Source organism: Catharus ustulatus, chromosome Z (genome assembly GCF_009819885.2).
Source record: "Catharus ustulatus isolate bCatUst1 chromosome Z, bCatUst1.pri.v2, whole genome shotgun sequence".
NCBI classification, from domain to species: domain Eukaryota; kingdom Metazoa; phylum Chordata; class Aves; order Passeriformes; family Turdidae; genus Catharus; species Catharus ustulatus.
In genome coordinates, this window is record NC_046262.2 from 2,243,753 (window position 1) to 2,265,239 (window position 21,487).

The 21,487-nt window shown below is 40.6% G+C and overlaps 1 protein-coding gene across 11 annotated transcripts in view; it reads right to left on the reverse strand.

Moving 5' to 3' along the window:
* KATNAL2 (katanin catalytic subunit A1 like 2) overlaps window positions 1–21,487 on the reverse strand; it is a 40,233-nt gene that overhangs the window by 11,317 nt on the left and 7,429 nt on the right. For 4 of the 11 annotated variants that reach the window (XR_004420796.2, XR_004420797.2, XR_004420795.2 and 1 more), the window contains exons 4-16: window positions 20,171–20,213; window positions 19,635–19,758; window positions 18,577–18,672; window positions 17,961–18,059; window positions 17,107–17,184; window positions 14,366–14,464; window positions 13,731–13,794; window positions 12,385–12,503; window positions 10,262–10,353; window positions 8,606–8,716; window positions 3,136–3,298; window positions 1,663–1,765; window positions 1,085–1,295 (exon numbers count right to left, since the gene is read on the reverse strand). Coding sequence is in view for 7 of the 11 variants with exons in the window: in XM_033086084.2 (XP_032941975.1) it covers window positions 1,156–1,295; window positions 1,663–1,765; window positions 3,136–3,298; window positions 8,606–8,716; window positions 10,262–10,353; window positions 12,385–12,503; window positions 13,731–13,794; window positions 14,366–14,464; window positions 17,107–17,184; window positions 17,961–18,059; window positions 18,577–18,672; window positions 19,635–19,758; window positions 20,171–20,213 (1,331 nt within the window). In the remaining 4 variants the exon portion in view is untranslated. Of the gene's footprint in view, window positions 1–883; window positions 1,296–1,662; window positions 1,766–3,135; window positions 3,299–8,605; window positions 8,717–10,261; window positions 10,354–12,384; window positions 12,504–13,730; window positions 13,795–14,365; window positions 14,465–17,106; window positions 17,185–17,960; window positions 18,060–18,576; window positions 18,673–19,634; window positions 19,759–20,170; window positions 20,214–21,487 lie in introns of those variants that run through there. The other 7 variants (XM_033086084.2, XM_033086089.2, XM_033086090.2 and 4 more) reach the window with 4 other exon arrangements.

Genomic DNA, 21,487 nt, shown 5'->3' on the forward strand with positions numbered 1-21,487 from the left:
CCTTGGAGACTTCCAATAACGTGTGACTGATGCAGGAATTAAAATGGACTGTCAGTGCCTCAGAGGTCCTGCAATGTGCTGGAGAGAGTGCACAACCCTGGTGCTCAGAATGCAGACACACACCAACCCAAGGGAAACAGGGAGGGAAAGTGAGTTGCTGTGCAAGAAGGAGGGTGAGGGAAAGCAGTAACAGGAACTGGAGCCTGAAAAAGTGATGGAAGTGTTGGGATTTCTGATGAGAAGAGTGCAGGACACTGTGTGGCCACGTGTGTGAGCAGGACAGTCCAGAGTGGGGCATGCTTGGCACTGCCCTGCCCAGCTCACTGCAGCATCCACAGCGCAGGGGAAGGTGACACCCCTGAGGAAGGGCCTGGAGCATCTCCCTGCCCAGGACAGGCTCAGGGAGCTGGGGCTGCTCAGGGCTGTGAGAGGGGCCCTCAGCCCTGGGTGTCCCTGGGTGTCCCTGGGTGTCTCTGGGTGCAGGGAGGGGCAGAACAGGGCCCAGGCTCTTCTAATTATTAATTATCCTAAATTTGCCGATTTTCTGCAGTTTTTCTAATTCCTTGCCTTTTTGACTGTGGCAATACCCCGAACCAACAGGAAAGTAACACTTCAAAGCTTTGAACACAGCTGAAAATAGTGACAAATTAGGCAAATTTACATGCCCTGCTAAGATAGTGAATTTCACTGAAAACTCCTATTTTGTGAAATACTCCTATTTTGTGTTTCATTGAGAAGGGTGCAGGTCTCTGCTGGGAGAGCTACACTGACTGTGATCCTCTATGAAGTGTCAGAAATGGAGAATTATACTAATTGTCTATCTGCTTTTAAAATTTGCTCCAGTTCTACCCAAAATCTATCATTAATAAAGACTGAGAATCAGTAAATCTTTTAAGTTTTTATACATAAAATTAAGGCTGGAGGCCTTGTTGCATAGGAGCTGCCATCACAGTAATTCCAAGAACTTTTGTGATTAAAGAATAACCACCACCCCTTCACCCACCCTTGCATTTTGAAAGTAAAGATTTCCCTCGGATACATGTCACTGCATTTTGTTCCTTGAAACAACAGCACTTCCCATCACCTTTGGAGGCCACTCTGGATGGCAAATGGCTTGGAGGTTTTTGATTTTGGGGTTGGTTTGTTTTCTTTTTGTCAGACTGACTCAAATTCCTTCTGCCAAGCCGTGTACTTCTGGCTTAGGTTCTTCACTGATGGCTTGGTGTGGGTGATCACGTCCAGGAAATCGGCTGTTGTGATTGTGTCCAGTTGGATCATGTGCAAGTTACTGTTACCTAAAGACGAGAGAATTGAATAAATCCTGTTACTATTAACAAAAAACACTCCTTTATGTCCATGCCTAGTCCAACACTTAATATAGGAAAACAACAGACTAAATGTAGTGAGATAAATTAAAAATTGTAGTGAGATAAATTAAAAATTGTAAATTAAAAATTAAATTAAAAATTTCAGTGAGAGCACAGATAATGACAGCTCTCTAAAAGAAACCCAAATTTTTAGAAATTTAGAGGTTTTGGAACTGTAGTTTAAAACTTTTCCAGACAGATATCAGAGCTCCACCTGCTGGAGTTAAAATATTTGTTCCAAGAGTCACAGCAGCAAACCAGCATTTCCCAGATTCTCTGCTCAGAGCTGAGGTACCTGGCTGATGATTTTCAAGAGCATCGAAAATTTTCCTCACTGGTCTCATGGCTGCCTCCTTGCACACGAGTTTTATGTCTGATCCAGAGTATCCATTTGTTTCCTGTGATGGAAATCAGAATGGTACATTACAGCTCACAAATCAGACAGAAATGGAATTTACAGACATAATATATTATGTATGCATTTACATAAAAATTTGTGAAGTCTATTGCTGTCTGAAATGTATGTTTATATACACATAGAAACACACACAAATATAATTTTTTTGTAGTGTCCCCTCAAAATTATGTAGCTTGTTATTCTTTGAATGCTTACAATACTTCATAGGATGGAAAACACTGGGCATTTTCTTACTAAATGCCAATTTTCTGTAGGTCAAATAAAACCCACGTGAGTCCATTCTCAGCTTTCCTTTTAATAAAACAAATGTATTTCCTTATGAACCCAGTACTGTCTCTGTAAACAGATGTAAGAATCTCAGCTGGGTAAACTAAAATATTTAAATATATACTCTAATGTAAAACCAGCACAGGGCTGGGACCTTGAGCAACCTGGGCTAATTGAAGGTGCTCCTGCTTACAGCTGGAGGTTGAACAAGATGATCTTTGAAGTCCCTTGCAACCCAAACCATTCCAGGATTCTGATTCCAAAGAATCCAGGATATGACAAAGGACTACATGAAGGAAATTGGGGTATCTAGTGAATCTCTTTGCTGTCAAATCCTCTTTTCTGCCACAGCAGTGGAGCTGTGACAAACCTTCCCTACACAATTAACTGTTCATTACCCTGATGAATTGGGAGTGCTCCCAGCTTGGTGAGAACAGTGATAAAATCTGCTGTTGCTGGAAGTCTCTCTGTATTTAAGGCTGCAAAGCTGGCCCAGCAGAGAGGACCAGGACACAACATTTTGCAGGCAGAGCTGCATGAAGCCAGTGATCCCCACATGTGTGTGCCATGCTCAGCCCCAGATCCCACCAGGGTCCCTCTGGCTGGACCCCAGGTGAGCTCAGGTGTGTGCCCAGCTCTGTGTGTGCCATGCTCAGCCCCAGATCCCACCAGTGTCCCTCTGGCTGGACCCCAGGTGAGCTCAGGTGTGTGCCCAGCTCTGTGTGTGCCATGCTCAGCCCCACATCCCACCAGTGTCCCTCTGGCTGGACCCCAGGTGAGCTCAGGTGTGTGCCCAGCTCTGTGTGTGCCATGCTCAGCCCCACATCCCACCAGTGTCCCTCTGGCTGGACCCCAGGTGAGCTCAGGTGTGTGCCCAGCTCTGTGTGTGCCATGCTCAGCCCCACATCCCACCAGTGTCCCTCTGGCTGGACCCCAGGTGAGCTCAGGTGTGTGCCCAGCTCTGTGTGTGCCATGCTCAGCCCCATTTCCCACCAGTGTCCCTCTGGCTGGACCCCAGGTGAGCTCAGGTGTGTGCCCAGCTCTGTGTGTGCCCAGCCCAGGAGCAGCTGCAGCAGTGCCCACCTGGCTCAGCAGGCTGTAATCCAGATCTGTCCTCAGCTTCACCCCGCCGCTGCTGCTCAGAGGGGGCAGCCAGTGCTGGATCATCACCCTCCGTGCCTCCTGGCTGGGCAGGTCCACCAGGATCCTCTTCTCCAGCCGCCGCAGCATGGCAGAGTCCAGCTCCCTGCAAGCACAGCAGGAGAGGGAGCGTCTCAGCACATCTCTGTGTGGAGACATGGCTTTGACAGCAAGATCCTCGCCTGTAGCTATGCCAAAAAAAAATATTATTTAAAAATAATTAATTTTTCAGAGTATTCCTGTTCAGTGATGTGCTTGTGACACTGATGCTAACAGTAATAATCAGAAGTTGTGGTTTTCATCCCTCGTGCTGGTACTCATCTGCAGCATGTCTCATCAGCAACAGCCTCTCCCTTTCCCCCTCTGCTATTAAGAAGTCACTACAAATTGCCTGTCTGGGGCACTCTCAGGACTAATTAATTGCTACTTAGTAAGGGATGCTCAGTAGGTATAAAATCCAGACTGAAGGTCTTGGATGTGAGGCCATATTCTATTGTGGTAGAACAGGACACCAAACTGAGACTCCTCCTGCAATACAAATTACAAATATTTTTTAGTATTTTTATTTTTATATTTTAATTTTTGTAGGGTTTTTAAAAATTTATTTATATTTTTATTAACAGCCACAAAGGGCATTATCCTTATGAAGAACATCACATGCAGGGTGAAGAGGCTGGATAAATACGTCAGTGAGCCAAAAACCCTGATTCTGTCAACATCAACACTGGTTATGATGTTTTGTCTAAAAGAAGATAAGAAAAAGGTCCTGTACCAATCTTCCTCTACCGGCCCCATTCAGTCACAGACTCCTTAATCCACTTCAAAATATTATTTAGTCATCATACCTGGCAAGGGGAAGCCCATTTCAAAGTTCTTGTGCAGGCAGAAGAACAGAAGCCCTAAGCATCATTTCCACCTGTGCTGGCTGAGCATGAGGAACCAGCTGCTGGAGGGTTGTATCTGCAACATGGGACTGCAGATACACTTAAATAAACCTGCCCCTATCCTCAGTTCCCTTGGTGAAATATTTTTCCCAGCAAAGTCAACATTAAAGCAACAAATGGAGTTTCTTGTCTGAAGCTGCCTTTTAGTTCACAGGGAGTTCAAAGGCAGCTCAAGAAGGATTTGTAGCCCAACACCAGACCTGATTTCTGCCACCTTTGGTGATTTGTCCTTATTTATTTATTACCAAATTAAAACTGAATACCAAATCATGCTTTCTATGGCATAGCACATGATAAAGAAACCCAAAAATGGGCTCCCAATTCCCCTCAAAGGTACCTGCCAGGCCTTAGCATGCCTGGCTGTCAGTTCTGTAGGAACAGAAGTGTCCCTCTCCCCAGAAATGTCTTGGTTTGGGAGACCTTGTTCTACATGTGCTGAACCAAAAAATGATCACAAAAATCAGAAAACCAGAAGCCCAGAGGACAACAGGAATTCACTCAGATCCACCCCTGTGCTTCTAATCAGGGCCTCAGAATTAAATACAAGAATTTTTTAATCAACAGCTGTTGCTATATTGATATCATTATCAATATTTTAGGCTGTTTCGGTGCTGTCCAATGTTCAGTGCAATTGCCCTTGCCTGGGGTCCCACCCAGCACAGACAAAGAACCATGTTAGTCTCCTTTCACCTTCCAAATGTATTTTTCAGCTCAACTTTTAAAAATTGCCTTGCTTGGCTGGAAATAATTACTCTGGCTGGTAACACTTTGCTGTTATTTACCCACATTAATACCCACATTCACACCATCTGCATAAAAAGGGCAAAAGTTCTCAGGGTATTAGAGATGCCCACACACTAAAAAGCCTTTGCAGGTAAAGGACAACCACAGCCAGCCTCTGCAAACAGCCTGTAAATCCTCCAAATGATGGCATTTTCCATCACTACTTCTGTTTCATGGGCCCCCTTAGCCATGTTCTGTAAATAAAACCAGCAGAAATCTCTGCTCTGCCCAGAGAAGCTCTGCCGCAGCTGCTCTGTGGCTGCCCCATACCTGAAGAGTGCAAAAACAGAGTACTTGAACAACCTGGTCTAGTGAAAGGTGTTCCTGCCCGTGGCAGGAGAGTGGAACTAGACGTACTCTTAAGTCCCTGCCAACCCAAACCATTCTGTGATTCTATAATTCTGTTTATCCAGAAGGTTACAGTGACCTCTTGGCTGAAGAGGGAACGAAAGAAACAATGTTTTTTGTTATCTTGAGTGTTTAGGTTGTTGGTGAATTGTTTTGTCAGTCATCAAATGTAAGGTTAAGTGACATTAACCAGAGCAGAATACAAAGCACTGAGCCAACCTAAATACTCTCTGAAACAGCAGCTAATGGAAGTACTGAGAGATGCTCATGAAAAGATAAACAGAGCTCTACAGATTCATAAGATGGATGACTTTTTGCAATTAACATTAGGAGGCATCACAGATTCACAGAATGGTTTGGGTTGGAAGGACAGAATCTATTGGTGTGCACCACAGCCTTACCCATCCTGAGGGAAAGGATGAGAAGAAAACAGCACTGCAATGAAAGCTGAATTAAATGTGCTGATACATTAGGAAACTGTGTGATTAGGGATCTCTTTATTCCTTCACTAATGAGGCCTTTATTTTATTTACTTACATTCAATCATTTCAACAAGTAATTTGTCAATAGAAACACCTTGCAGAAGAGCAGCAGAAAGCAGGGCTGGGCAGCAAGCACAGGCTGAAGAGGAAGATCAATAGCTGTAGTGCAGCTTAGGACAGTGTAAAGAGCTTTGTTTAGGCTTCTTTTCATTCTTCTAAAAGCAGCTTGCTACTAATTTTTTTTTCCTGATCAATAAATATCCATGTTAAACAAATCTCTTGAAATCCAGCTTAACAAATGTTTGCAAGAGCACAGGGCTGTGGTGTGAAGCCACAATTTTGGTAGCAGTAGGTATTTTGAAATTTTGTTACAAAATACTCCTGTGGAGATGAAGTCTGGGTCTGACAGTGGGGCAAAATATCACTAAATACTCTTAAAAATAGTTTGTAAATATATAGTTGGGATCTTAAAAGAGGTTCAAAGCCTGCTGGCATCTCTGGAGGCAGATAATCCCAAATTGCTCGAGGCTGGAGAACTGCAGTGATGTGAGAGCTCAGGCTTTCACCAGGCCTTCCATCCCCCTAACACCTCTCTAAGCATTTTCCCAGCCCCTTTTTAAAGCATTTTCTCTGTGGTAGGCACATTTCCACCAGACAAGAGAGAAGGTCCAAAAGGAAGTTCTAAAGTCTCAGATATAAAACTTTCAGAAACGAACACCTCAGCTGCCACACAGACTGACAGCTTTCTTTCAGGGCAGGTCCCTCAAAACAGAAACCTTGTTGCTTTGCCTCAATCTTAAAAAAATGTTGTCATTTTGGATGTTTCAAGGATGCAATTTTGCAGAAATTAGCACTTCAGTCTTACAAAATATCAAGAATCAAATATGACAAATACTCAAAACCGAATTCTGTGTATTTCACACAACTCCCCACAAAGCTTACTGATGGTGTAAGGCAGATACAGGGTAACAAAACTCATGCAGAAATCTCTCTGCATGGATAATTGTCTCACAGGATAATTTAAGAGACCACAGAAAGGGTGCAATGCACTGCTCAGAGCTTCTTCTAAAAGAGCAACAATACTGCAATAATGTAAATATTTATAGTGTATTACTCACAAAGAGAAAAATGTATTAAGACTGTATTAATTCTCTTTCAAACTTAACTGTCCACACAGAGAACAGTTATTTTTTTAGCATTTTCTTATACAACTGGAACACAAATAGAATTCAGCTCAGTTCGTTTTATATAGATACTGTAAGAAAATGGGGTGCACTGATTTAAATTCATGAGTTTGTCCAAGATATAAATCCCTGAAACCAACACACAGACTATTATGGCTATATTAAAAAAAAAAAAAAAAGCCCATGGTGGCTCTGTACTCACTTTTGGGCCAGGATAGGGACCAGCCTAACTTGGTACAGCTACCTTCTACACAAATTTTAGGTATTCACATAGCCATTCTCTCATTTAAAGAGCCTGAAAACCCTGGACAAGACAAGCTAGGCTTACCTGCCACATGGGACTGACTGAAATTATTACCTTTGAGCCTCAATTCTCAGGCAAAAACTCCACTTTTGTTGCTTAATTCTATCTGCCTGTTCCCTGGACCTTTTTATCCAGGCCTGACAAAAAGGGGATCAGCTGACAAGAGGAATAAAATATTACCACAGACTTTGTGAGAGAACGTTTGGTGGTACGCACAACCAATATACACATTTACACACCCAGTGACAATTCAGATTCAAAACACTCCCAACAGCCTGATGAACACAACCCCAGAGCTCTCCAGTCACAAAGACAAGCTTTTCCAACACTTATCCCCAAGGCAATTTGTAAGATTCAGCAAAAAATCACTGATCTTGAGAAACAATCCATAAATGAAGCCTGTGGCTCTGTGGGTGCAGAGCCCTCACCTCCCAGCTGGTTTTAGGTGCCCTGCTCTGTGTTTGTCACACTACAGAGCTGGGCAAGTGTCATCTCCCTGAGCAAAGCACCTTTAAGTCAAATTTCAAATTTTGCCCCTTGAACTGCTGCTGAACTGCTGCTGACACAAAGTTATTCCAGGAACACCTCCCACTGGGCTCCAACAAATGACACCCAGACCATGGCTTGAAGATCCCTGGAAACAGGACTGCTGTTTTCTCCAGTTCTGACCCCAAGCCTGTGCTCTTCTCCGTGTGAGAGGGGAACAGACCCACTTAGGTCCATGTGCCTTTAGGGACAGGGGTATCCAGAAAGATCTCAGTGCAGTGAGGACCAGCAGCTGCTCTCCTGAGCATCCACAGCTGTTCCACTATAAATGTTACCTCCCTTCCTCACCCTCTCCTCTCCATCCTCTTTCTTTTTCCCAATACATGTCCTGCCCAGTTTGAGAACCAACATGATGAAATTCCACAGTTCCATTCTTAAACCTTTTTCTTCCATACTAAATTGTGTTGAAGAAAACGAAGAATTTTTTCCCTCAACTTTTCAAAGCCACATTTGATACCAATAAAATCCAGCATTCCTATTTATGGAGTATCCTTCTAAGCACCAGATGTTTTAAGCACCTTACAGTTCCAGGCTGAAAACCCTTCTTAGCTTAAACATAGTAAATAACTTGCCTTTAAAGTCAAATACTCCATTTTAAATATTAGCAGCTGGTACGACCAGCATATGTTGACTTTATTATGGATTATTCTCATGTGACACAAATAGCAAGAATTGAAGAGTTTAAAAGTAAAAGCTCCAAATTAATCTTTAAATGCTTTAACCAAATATCAAGGCTTTTTCTGCAAAAGTCTAAATAAAATCTTTATCTGTGCTTAGAAGCTCATGAAAATGTATTCAAAATGTACTCTCTGGATATCTTACCACGGCAGATTGGAAGCTGCTAAAACAAATACAAGATCATCAGATCTGGCCAAGCCATCCATCTGCACCAGTAATTCTGTTTTCATCCGCCGACTTCCTTCGTGTTCACCACTACCAAGATTCAGAGAAATATTATTTGCTCAGTGCATTAATCATCTTTATTTATACAGTGTCATTCACAGCAACTGAATCCTTGTCACAGTTTTGCCCCAGTTCAAAGCATGATTAAGCTCCATTAGCTAACATCTAAGCATTAAAATCAAGCTTTCTAATGATTACTTAAATGGACTCTTTTCAGTGCATTAAAGTGAGGAGAATTCACTGTTACTGAATCCAAAGAAAATATTTATTTTTATTTTTTTCTTCATGTCAATCTCCATGCAAGACTAACATTTACTGCAAAATACCTAGGACTCCAATTGATTAATTGACTGATTGATTGTTTGTTTGATTGATTGATCAATAGCAGGGAATTCTTATAATGTAATAGTTGTCATTAAATAACTGGTGCACCTCTCTTCAGGGTGGCATTTTTCTGTGAGTGAATGTGAAATGGCCACAAGAAGACAAACCTACTACTGAATTCAACATTTTGCAAAATGTTCTATTGAAAGAAAACAGAAAAATATACCATATTGATATGAATTTAGAAATGGGCCAGAGACCACACAGAAAGAATCCTTCTTCAAAAAGGAGAACTTAAGCATAAGTGCTGAGAATTCTGGCCCTGATACAGGTAATGTGTTTTGCAGAAAACCAGCTGGAACTCTTGGTTCCAGATGTGAAGCTCTTGGAAACTCCTGGATCAAGCCCAGGGAAAACATCAGGACCTTAGATGGTAAGGGCTGCAGTTCAGGTTTAATGACTTATTTCTGCAAAGGCATTCAAACATCAATGCCAAGCCAGTATTTAATAAGTACATGTAAAAATAAGTAGAACATCTAGGATAAAAGTCCTTATTAGAATATATAACCCAGTGATGTTAATGAGAGCTTTTAAATGTACATATGAAGGGCAAATTTGGCTCATAATTTGAACCTATTAAGTGAGAATGACTGCAAGTAGCAGCTTTACAATAGGGCATATTCTATTTACAAATAGTAGGCATAGAATATTGACATACAATATAATATAAATAAAGTGATCATGTAGTTCAATGTACAGAAAATCCCCTGTAATGGGCTCCTAACGGTTGTAACAATATTTTTGTATTTCTCCAGCTTCTTTCCCACACCTGACCTTTTTAGTGTGTTTTTAACTGAAAGCTGTCTACATCTTGGATTCAAGTAACAACACACTTCTGCTCCTGCAATGGCAGGTGCTGACAATGCCACCAAAATCTGCCACTAATGCAAATGCCATTCCACTGTGTACACTCCCTATTACTCTGCTGTGCCCATGTTCAAACTGTCACAAAATAAGCTGCTTCTTACTTACCTCTAACAACTCACCTGTTGTTTCCCTCACCACTGCCCTTTATTCCCATTTCAAATCCCTTTAAGGTACAGCACAACTGGTTACAACACCCTGAACCTCCCTCCCTCTTGCTGTCCCTGTAGCCCCTTGCTGATCCTCACACAACTTGTCTAGCTTCTCTGCTGTGACACAACCACTGCAGCTCCCTCTTTTAATCCCCAAAGTGGCCCCACCAGTTACCCAGGAGCAGTGCCTCTTTGACTCATAACTGACTCCAGCTCATCCAAGAAAATCGTGGAAGGAGCGTGGTACCGGGCGAGCTCGAACAACACCTGTCAGAGAGAAGAGTAAATGTGAAAGAGAAACTAACACTAAAGTGAACTGGCATGGAAGATAAATTAACAGCACCCACACCCCAAGGGATATCTGCTGGGAAAAAGCTCTGGGTAGGCTGAGGGTCCCTGAATCCTCTCAAAATCCGAGAGGTTTGTAAAGGAGATATAAAGAACACAGCCTTGTAATCCTGTCTTTATGTGTAAATCTTTCTGTCTAAATCCTATCAGAGTGCCCTGAGAATAATGGGATAGAAGAAAATGATCCATCAGAGGATTCTGAGAACTCTTAAATTGTTACTGAGATTAAACATGTGCCTTTTGTTGTTGCTGCATTTGTACTTTTTTAAAAAATAAGGATTTGAGGGGAAAAAAATGGAGGTCAGCTGAAGCATAATGAAAGAAAATGCACTGATTCTTTTGATAAAATCAAGCACTCATTTTTTTTCCTGATCAAAACAATCATAAATTGCTTGAACAACCACAATTTAAAAAACGAACTATTAAGCTGAAAACAAAAAAAAGTGGATCTGCTCTTTGGAGAATGAAGTTTCATCTAATTTTCTGTAACATGGAGGGGCCTGTGTTAGGAGTAAGAAAACACTGTCAGTTCTTCTTGAGTAAATTGGGTTTTGAGTTTATAGATAAGTATCACTAACAACATCTATTAGTCCAGCACTTTCAAATCAGAATACTTAAAAAAATAAAATTTTAAAAGATACATATTATTTTCATCACTTTGAGCATGAAACACAGAGTTTGTTTGCCCAGAGTAACAAGTAGACCATGACCAGTATACAATTTTACTAGAAATATAATACATAAAATATATAAAATTACAGAATTATGGTGTAGAACTGAGAAAAACAGGATGAGAGGATATGCCTCCAAATGACCACAAACCCCATATCTGCTTTCCCCTCACCAGCCTCATGTGATTTTAGGATATATAATCACACAATACTTTTCTTAGAGGTCTCCCGACCCACAGTCTTACCTCATTTTTTGATTCTGCCATAAGTTTAATTAATGATAAAATGTCACAAATTCACTATCAATGCATGTGCTGTTCACAGAAACCTTCTGGATGATGGTGGCAGAAACCAGATTGTCCCCACATACTCCTACCACAAAAGAAAATTCCAGGAAGCAACTGAAACAGATGTCAAGAGGACCAGTAATAGAGAAAGGCAATGTCAGAAGAAAAATAGACCATTTTAAAGGACAAAAGAGGCAGGACGAGTAAGAGTGCTGCAGCCATTGCCTACATTTCAAGAGAGAGCAATAATGCCATTTGCAGAGAACAGTTTGCTGTGGTTATTTGCTTCCAAGAACTCTGCATTTACCCGAAGCGCAGCCCAAGAGATGAGGGTAAGGCAGGCTAAGAGCTTGTGGATTTCCACTGAGATCGTAGATGTTATGGAGAGATTCAGATGGACAAGGATGCTACACTGGAACCCCCAAATTTTTTTGTACCATGGGTGAGCCATGCACATTCCACACTAGTTTGTACACAAAAATGCATTTACTCATTTTCCAGCAAAATACCTTCCTTGAAACAACATTACATCTGCATCTGACTGGAAGATCTTTGTGACAAGGGAGATCTTTGCCCATTTTGTGCCATGAAAAACTTGGGAATCTAAATTATATTTTGCAGGATGCCTAGGAGCCAACCTCTGTAAAATTGATGTGAAGTGTTCTGAAGAGATCACTAAGCACACACTAGTTGGGAACTCTGATTGTCTGACTCCTAACCAGGCAGTCAAAGATCTTTGCTGCCTTCAGAACATCTGCTCCATCTCACATTACAGAACTGAAGGCCCACAGCAAGAATCCATTGTGAGATTTCTGCAGAAGTGACATTGCTCCTGCTTTCAGAACTAGGTATAATCAAAGTCATGTTTTATCTAAGTCAGGAAAGATTGTGAGTATCAGAGGAATGCTTGTTTCCAGTTCTGTGCTGAACCAAATTCTTCATGGGGGAGCATGATGTTTGCTCAAAATAATGAATGAGAGAGTAATTCTTACCCGGACAAGTTTTTCTGAATCCCCTCTCCACTTGCTGACAATGGTGGATGCTGATATGTTGAAAAAGGTTGTATTGCACTCTGTGGCAACTGCCTTAGCAAGCAAAGTTTTTCCAGTGCCTGCAAAAAACAGCGTTGGAGAAATTCACTTTCTAAAGGAATGAAATGCAAATGCTTTAATAAATTCCTCTCATCCTACTACCAGTCAGGTAAAAACAGTAAAAAACTCATAGATTGGTTTGGGTTGAAAGGGACCTTTAAATGTCATTGAGTCCAACACCCTACAACGACCAGAGACACCTTCCACTGTCCCAGGCTGCTCCAAGCCCTGTCCAGTCTGGCCTTGGACACTCCAGGGATCCAGGGGCAGCCACAGCTGCTCTGGGCACCCTGTGCCAGCCCTGCCCACCCTCCCAGGCAGCAATTCCTTCCCAATATCCCATCCAGCCCTGCCCTCTGGCACTGGAAGCCATTGCCTGTGTCCTGTCCCTGCATGCCTTGTCCCCAGTGCCTGTGCAGCTCTCCTGGAGCCCCTTGAGGCCCTGCCAGGGGCTCTGAGCTCTCCCTGGAGCCTTCTCTTGTGCAGGGGAGCAGCCCCAGCTGTGCCAGCCTGGCTCCAGAGCAGAGGGGCTCCAGCCCTCAGAATATTTTGTGTCCATTTCAGGATGGTTTAGAGAAACTCAGTTAACACAGAAGTGCAAATGCATTCTCCAAATCCTGAAGTAGTGCATGCTGAAATGGTCAGACACCTTCTGTGGCAGGAACATCTAAACATTCACAGAAAAAATGGAGTTCATTGCAGAGACAGGCTTTGCAACCTGACTCAGGTGGTTCTTGTGCCCTCTGCCCCCTTCCAGCCACATCCTTGTGTCAAAGGGGGGCAGAGGGAGCTGGGAAGCTGCACCAACAAGGAACACATCCAGCTGGAAGAAGGCAAAGCTTCCACTCCTTTCCCACAAGAGCCTCTAAAAGCAGAAGAAAGGAAGGACACTTCTCACTACAGAGGTAAAGTCCATGGCAGATTTATTGACACATCATAGGATCATGCCAAACTTGATTAAAATGGTCCAAGATGAGTAAAAACAGGATCTGAGTTTTCATTCTGAATTGTTAGTGTAAGTACTGTCTCTCAAAGATTCGGGTATAAAAATAGCCAAGGCTCATAAGAAAGGCCAGGTTTGAGTGTCAGAGATGGATGGACATAACCATCCAACATTCCCTCCTTTTAATTTATGTACAGAACATGTTATTTTTTAACCACCTGATCTAATTAACATTGATGATTTATCCACGGGAAAAACAAGAGGCAGTGACAAACACAAGGATGTGGTAAAAAGCTCTCCATACCTGGTGGTCCATACAGCAATAACCCCTTCCAAGGGGACAGAATTCCAGTAAACAGCTCTGGATACTGTAGAAGCAGAAAAGTAATTCAGGGATTAAAAATGTATCATCTAAAACAAACTGCAAGGGATTGTAGTCCCTACCTTCACTGCTCCAAGCACATTCAAGAAACATAAGAAATGTTAAGAGAGACATAAAACCACACCAAAACAATGTGACATGTATGATATGAGTACTGAGAAAAATGCTGTATTTATTATTTGAAATCTGGTTTCAGTGGTGTTTTTTTTCAAGTGCAATGGATGTCACATTCTCTTCTGTAAGTCATTTTTCATGGAATTGATACAGGCCAAATCCAGCACTTCTTACAATGCCAAAGGTGCCAAAGAATTGGCAATTTTAATTTTAATTGCAATTTACAAATTTACAATTTTAATACCAAATAGTAATTTTCCTGTAGAAGAATGCATGTGCCGTTTCAGATGGAACAGGAATAGTTCCGTCATGAAACAGGAACACCAACAGTTCTAACACAAATGGCCTACAAAAGCACAGAAATACTGAGAGCTCTAAAACACCACAGTAATTGTGGGGAAACAAGCTTTTTTTTTTTTTTTCAAAACTATTTAGCACCTTACCTTTATGGGGTAAACAACTGCTTCCTTGACTAGCCTTTTAGCTGCATCCAGCCCTATAATATCATCCCACTTCACATTTGGCTTATGAAGATAAATGTCCTGCAACACACATCACACCTTGTTAGCAAAACTCCTTCTTCAGTTGACAATGACCTCTGGCAAAGTAAAAGGATTGACCCAGGGATAAAATAACAGTGCTGTTAAGTGATACAGGGTGTATTATTTAACCCTAGGTGCCAGGGACCTCCTAGGAAGGAAGCATACATAGCAATCACTTCCCCCCAGGTCCCAGTTTCCCTGATGTATTCCTACCAAATGTAGAAGTGGTCAGATCTTCCCCAGATCTGTTTTCTGCTAGTTTGATTTAGGGACCAACCAACATATCAAGAGTTATTGTGATATGAAGATCACCAACCCTAATATTTTGTCTCTATTGCTGCAAATATTGGATGTTTAAAAAAGAAATAAAAGCAATCATAGTGACACATTGGTTCAAGTTTATCCCCATCAATGGACTTCAGTAATTCAAGTTACATCTGAATCTTTGAGCTGAAACACCTTTTGACATTCATTCCTCAGTGAACTTTTCTTTCCTCTTTTTTAAACGTGTTTAATTAGTAGTCACAAGTTCCACAGCTCACTCATGTGCAATATGAAAATACTTTTTTTTTTTAAACTTGAAGCTTAGTAACTTTGTGGTTTCATCTATTACTTAGTTATTACCCATTATAATGTTAATAACTACTACTTATGTTATTAGTCATGTTGTAAGTAACACTGAAAAATTTCTATTTCCTCCATGCTATGCAAGATTTTGTATGCTCAAAGAAAAGCTGTGAGAAACTCTGCAACAGGAAGAAATTTTCCCCCTAAGCATCTATCAAAAGATAGACAGTAATTAGTCTATGCCCTGAAGCACTCACTAAATTAATTTCATTTAATTCATCAAACTTTCCAAATCTTCTACGAATCTTTCCATTTGCCCTCATAATATTTTTTGGCTTTGTGTTCCAGGGGCTAATCGTTCTGCAAAAAATATCGTATCCTCAGTACAAATGCTTGGGATAAAATCTGCTCTCCAACAAAAATAGTCCACACAGACTGAAGAAAAATTATGTGGTTGTGTCCAAGGGGAAAAGTTTATTTAATATAATTAGAAAAAATTATTTATATAGAGTAGATTACACTTTCCCTTTCTATTAACAGTGAATTAAGATGAATCAGATTTCTGCTATTAAGCAGAGACTTCCACAACTGTTTCCAAATTAAATTAGATTGTGATATGAAATAGATATAACATGCTATTTATTTTTATTGATTTATACATTGTTGGTTACCATAGCAACTAGGAACATACCATAATGGAGCACAATTCAAAAAGCCCACCATAATAAAGGGAAAGTAATTTATTACTGCTTTTTTGTTAATGTAGCAGCAAGAACAACATTATTTTAAGGTCTACCATAAATAAAAGACCAGATAGGAATTGAAACCAATGAGAATTTTCTTACTTCAAGGTTGGAAATTTCCTAAGACATTTCTTAAATTCTGTTAAATGTCAAATGCAAAACTTGTGGACCAATAATTTTGATTATACACAGATATAAATATCAATCTAAAGAAGTCTTCCAGGCTTTTTAGGAAGATGATTATAAGCAGGTTTACCCAAGTTGATACCACTTGTGATGTTTATATGCAGAAAGTCACAACACTACAAACACTGTGGTGCTATGAATCCTTTTGGATGAGTGACTCAGGACAAGAGACACCAAGGGGCTGGAGCGTGTCCAGGGCAGGGAACGGAGCTGGGAAGGGGCTGGAGCCCCAGGAGGGGCTGAGGGAGCTGGAAAGGGGCTCAGCCTGGAGAAAAGGAGGCTCAGGGGGGACCTTGTGGCTCTGCACAACTCCCTGCCAGGAGGGGACAGCCGGGGGGATTTGGGATCTTATCCCAGGGAACAGGGACAGGAGGAGAGGGAACGGCCTCAGGATGGGCTGGGGAGGCTCAGGAGCAATTCCTTCATGGAATGATTTATCAAGCTTTGGCACAGGCTGCCTAGGGCAGTGTGGAATCCTCATCCCTGGAGGGATTTAAAAGCCATGTTGAGGTGACATTTGGGGACATGGGTTAGTGGTGGCCTTGGCAGTGCTGGGGAATGGTTTGACCTGACGACCATAGATGGCTTTTCCAACGTAAATGACTCTCTGATTCTAAACCATGCAGGAATACCAGGGCTTAATAATAATTTTGGTAGATGTTATCTAGTAGATACATTCAGAATTCAGATATTGCTGACACTGGCACCCCATGGACACTGACTACAGCCCTGTGCCTGGAATGGAAACTTCACTCAAAGGGTGGAATCAAAGTTTCTCCCAACATCTGATCCAGCTAGATAAAACATTGGATAATAGTTGGTTTTAGCTAATATATTTAAATCTCTCTTTCCAGTGAACTATTGTACTTTTTTTGTAGATGAGAGGAAAGCCATGACAGCCTGCACAGCATGATTAAATTACCTGTTCCCCATTAGAAAGGAAGGGTCTTAATTATTTCCTCTCACATCAGAAAGAAGCATCATTACTTGTAAAAAATTATTTGTTGTGGAGCTATGTGGAGAGAAAAATAACTTGCATATTCAAGAATAAGCACTATCAGTGACAGTAAAAGGAAACAAACAGCATTCCCAGATAACAAAGATAACCAACATCTCTCTACAACTGACATGGAGATCTGCTCTTACTTTGCTTACAACCATTGCAAGTTCCCTCATCTCACCAGTCATGCCAATAAAAGCACTAAGAGGTTTCAATAATCGTTCCTAAAAGAGAAAAACGTAAGTTCTTGTCAGACTGCAAGTACTTTTAGACAAATGATGAGATATTTTAAAAAACCTGATATATCATAATAATATCAACTTTTAAAGCTGCAGTAATATGTGTAATAATAAAAATTTTGAAGTAAATAATATTTGCATTAAGTCATCTTTTCCCCTGACAAAATCTAACCCAAATCAACTTTAAAATGAGCAGCTTTCTTATCACACTTATAGTCCTAAGTATGTCCTACATAGATTAAAAGGAATGAAAAATGTAACTGTAGGTCACTGCTTTGTCTCATTCTCTTTTTGAATAGTTTCTTCCAGTGTAGCAAGTTGCCAGGCAGACAAGCACCACAAAAGCTGGATGCACTATCTGAGAAGTTCTGGCTTGTGTCTGGAGTGTTTACAGAAAATTTATCTCAACCATCAAAATTCTGTTTTTGTCTCAGCTGAGGCAAATGCTAGAGACATACTGAGCTGAAAGGAACCAAGATTTCACCCCCAGAAGTTCTGCAGGTGTCTGCAATTTTTTTTCCATCGTAAGGTCTCAAATATTTGTTGCCTGCTTTCATGTTCAGAATAAAAAACTGTCATCAAATTAGACCACTATCAAGTATGTCTGTCTCTTCAAGGAGGAAATACACCTCTTAGAAATCCAGGGCCTTTTTTAACACTTGGGGAAAAAAACAGCATTGTTGTAGTACTTTATTTTGTTCCTGGTAGTGCATAACTCAAGTTCATACTGATTGGATGGAAAGATCAACAGAAACACTTACTGATGGATCTGGATCACAATTAAGGCTGTTCAAGGGAATTCCATCTGGTGACACTCTGACAGCATCCTGAATCATCTTGTGGAAGTCAATTATTTGGCCCTAAAGGAGAAAAAAATGTTGCTGTAGGCTTTACCACAGTGGTAGCATTACTCTTAAAAATACACTGGACCAAATTTTGCTTGCAATTACAGCAGTGTTTTCCCATACATTGTTTTTCCATACTGCACATATAGTCTATGGCAAAAATTGACGCCCAAACCGTGGTAGCAATGGGGATAGAAGACACAACTCAGTCAATTCAATAATAACTGCAGAGCCTTTCATTACCTTATTTAGGAATTCAAAATTTATCTTCAATCATAGCTATTTACCACTGGGTTTTAAAAAAATAAATACTCACTGCATATGTTTGAAATAGTATTTAATCAAAAAGTGCCCTCTATGCAAAGAATTATAAAACTTTTTATACAGAATTATAAAACTGACTCTTCAGCTGACTATAAAGAAACATTTTATATAAAAATAGACAAAAAACCCTGCCATTTGATATTTTTTAAAACCTCTGTGGTTTTTTTCCACATACATGTGATAAACCACATACCAGGTTTCCACCAACCTTTCTTGGGTGAGAGCTGTCTCCTCCAGTTTTGCTGATTCCTGAGATGCTTAAGCCAAAATCAGATTGATCCAAAGTATCTGAACCATCACTATTCTAAAGAAAAATGTCTTTTAAAACAAATGTGTTGCCAAGTAAATGGATCAAAGATATTACATTATCATTCCATCTCTTCACACATGCCCAGATGAAGTTCCAAGAGAAACAGTCATCATTTAAACACCACTATTAATTTAATCAGACTTCACCTGACTGGTGACAGCAGTGAAATCCATGGCTCTCGAGCTCAGCAATGAAGTTACTCTATGTACTGAGCAGAGAACTGCATTTTACATAAGAAGAAACTCATGAACAGTGGAAATGACAGGTAAAAGGCACAGCATGTCAACTCAGAAATGAGGAGATATTTTAGGATTATGTATTCACTTCACAGCAGTTATTGCTGTAAAATCCAAAAGGCAATGTTTTGGGGTATTTTATGGGCAGCAACAAGTCAGAAAAGAGTTCCTCTTGAAGCAGAAATATAGCCAGGCCCTTTAAAAAAGGTTGTAATAGACATAGTGCTTGCCCAGCAATTTCTTGCTCCACCCTCTGTAAAGGGATAATAATATAGTAGATTTCCCAGCAATCTCACCAAAATGAGACTTTTAAATCTGAATATTAGAGAGTCAAATTACTCCCCTGGTCTCAAACAACTCATGCACTGTGAAGATGCTTACAACTGACACCAGACTTTCTTCTTTATTTGTTTGTTTTGCTTTCTGGCACTAAAGGATGAATATATTGATATTAATAGAAAAACTGTGATTTCTTTCAGTGTAGGTTGGATTATATGCCTCCTTTTCCTCTAATTTTTGCTTGTGACTGCCCCCAAATTCATGGCCAGAAATTCTCTCAAAGTCTTGTACCTATAATCCTTAAGTGACATAATCAGTAAAACGCATTAGTTGCACAATTATTAATCGTGTAACTCCCATCCTCTTACTGCCTACAGAGTCCCCAGACAAAAATCACAATAATTTCAGTTGTACTGCTGCCAAGACAAAACATGTTTAAACCTGTCTGGGGCTCTCCTTGGTGGAGGATTTAGGTTCTGCTGTACTCCCAGGAGAAGTTTTTGACACTGGTCGTGGCGCTGTCTGTTGTTTGACCCTTGGTACATTCTGAGAAGAAGCTGCTGTCCTAGAATTGAGAAAAATAATGCAAGACTTCCATGACTTACTTGTTTTTCCTTCAAAATACCAAAAGATTAAAACCCAAAGCTTTCAAATAAAGCAATTTTAGGCCAACTTTGGTCCCACTCAAGTTATGGTGTTACTTTCAATCACAGCACAGTTCAAACTTAACTTTTTTCAAACACCCCACCCCACATTATCCACACTGCAGAAGCTCTGTAAATTTTCTGCCTCTCCATTTGGGAAAGAAGTCTCCAGTTTCCTCTAACACATACAGAAAAAGTGCACCACACAGTCAGGAGCATGGCTCTAGGCTTTGGTACTCCTCTGCTATCACAACATTATCTTAACCACTGTGCATATTTGCTTTTACTAGGAGAATTTTCTGCCCAGAAAAACACCCCACACATATCTCTCACCTTCTTGCTCTTCCTCCACTTCTCAGCTGTTGTTTATTTTCTGCTGTGGCAAAATTAATATTCAAATGGAAAATAATTAAGGATATAAAAGAGGGCAATTTGAACCTTCTTTTCCTTTTAAAATACATTTTCAAGCACACAATAATGACCTTGGAAATAATAATGCATAAACAGGAAGAGCGTGAGTATAAGCACTGCAAATTTGCAAAAAGTTATTGAAAACAAACTGGTATTGGTGAGAGTGGTTTTGCTTTTTACATTTTAGCTCATTTAGACTTTGGTTTCTCTGCTTGCATTTTAAAACCAGTATCATGTTCACAGTAAAATGGACACTACCAGAAATTAGATTAAGTACAATAATTTAATTTATCACACAGAATGCTTATTTAATGCTAATAATTCTTTTCATTGCTGATTTGGGAAATATTAATTTGCTTTGCTCCTCTGAAGAGGAATCAAGTTCAACATAACAAGACAGAATAAATGTCACATTGCAATAGTGGTTATCAAACTATGATGTCTTTTGCATTTGTATAATTTGAAACAATTTCTGTGAAAGGAGAGCTTTTTTTTTTTCCACGAAATGTCAAACTTGCAAAGCCCAGATGTGAACTCATAAAGCCACGGGTTTGTGTGCTACCAATACGCCCCTGGCTTGCTCCAAAACACGTCTCTCTTCAGTGTTCTCTGCACAATGCACTTCCACTCATGATTGTAAGACACTTACATAAAATAATCCTTCCCAGACAGCTCTTTCCTTGAAGGAGCTTTGGAACACGGTGTGTTCAGGGGCAGCAGAGCCCATGGAGCAACCCGTGATCTTGTGGGTATATCTACAACACTTCCAACTGGAATTCAGCATGGAAATGACCAACTTCCTACTGTAGGACTTGCCAAGAGTGCTGCAAAGAGTTCAGTAGGAAGCAGCATCACACCAAGGATTTGGTTCAGATATCCAAGTCTGGCCACAGGCACAATTTAGGGCATGGTGCAAACTGTGTGCAGTGCAGAAGAGGCTGCTTATGCTTTAGGGGAAAAGGATGAAGCCTCCCTGCCAGCATGGTCACAAATCTGAGCTTGGGTAATAGCAGACTACTCCATGCCCAAGAAGCTTTACTGACCAAAAAATGCATCATGAGAGCTTTTAAGAGTCCAAGAGTGGCTTTTTGGGAATTCTTTTTCACTTAGATTCAGTCTTGACTACTGCTCAGTTGACTATGATGTGAAAAAGTGCTTTGTAACACATTTTCATCCTCGACTCGTAACAAGTCCTTTCTGTTTTGTCCTGCAGGGCTGTTCTTCCTCTTTGCATTAGCA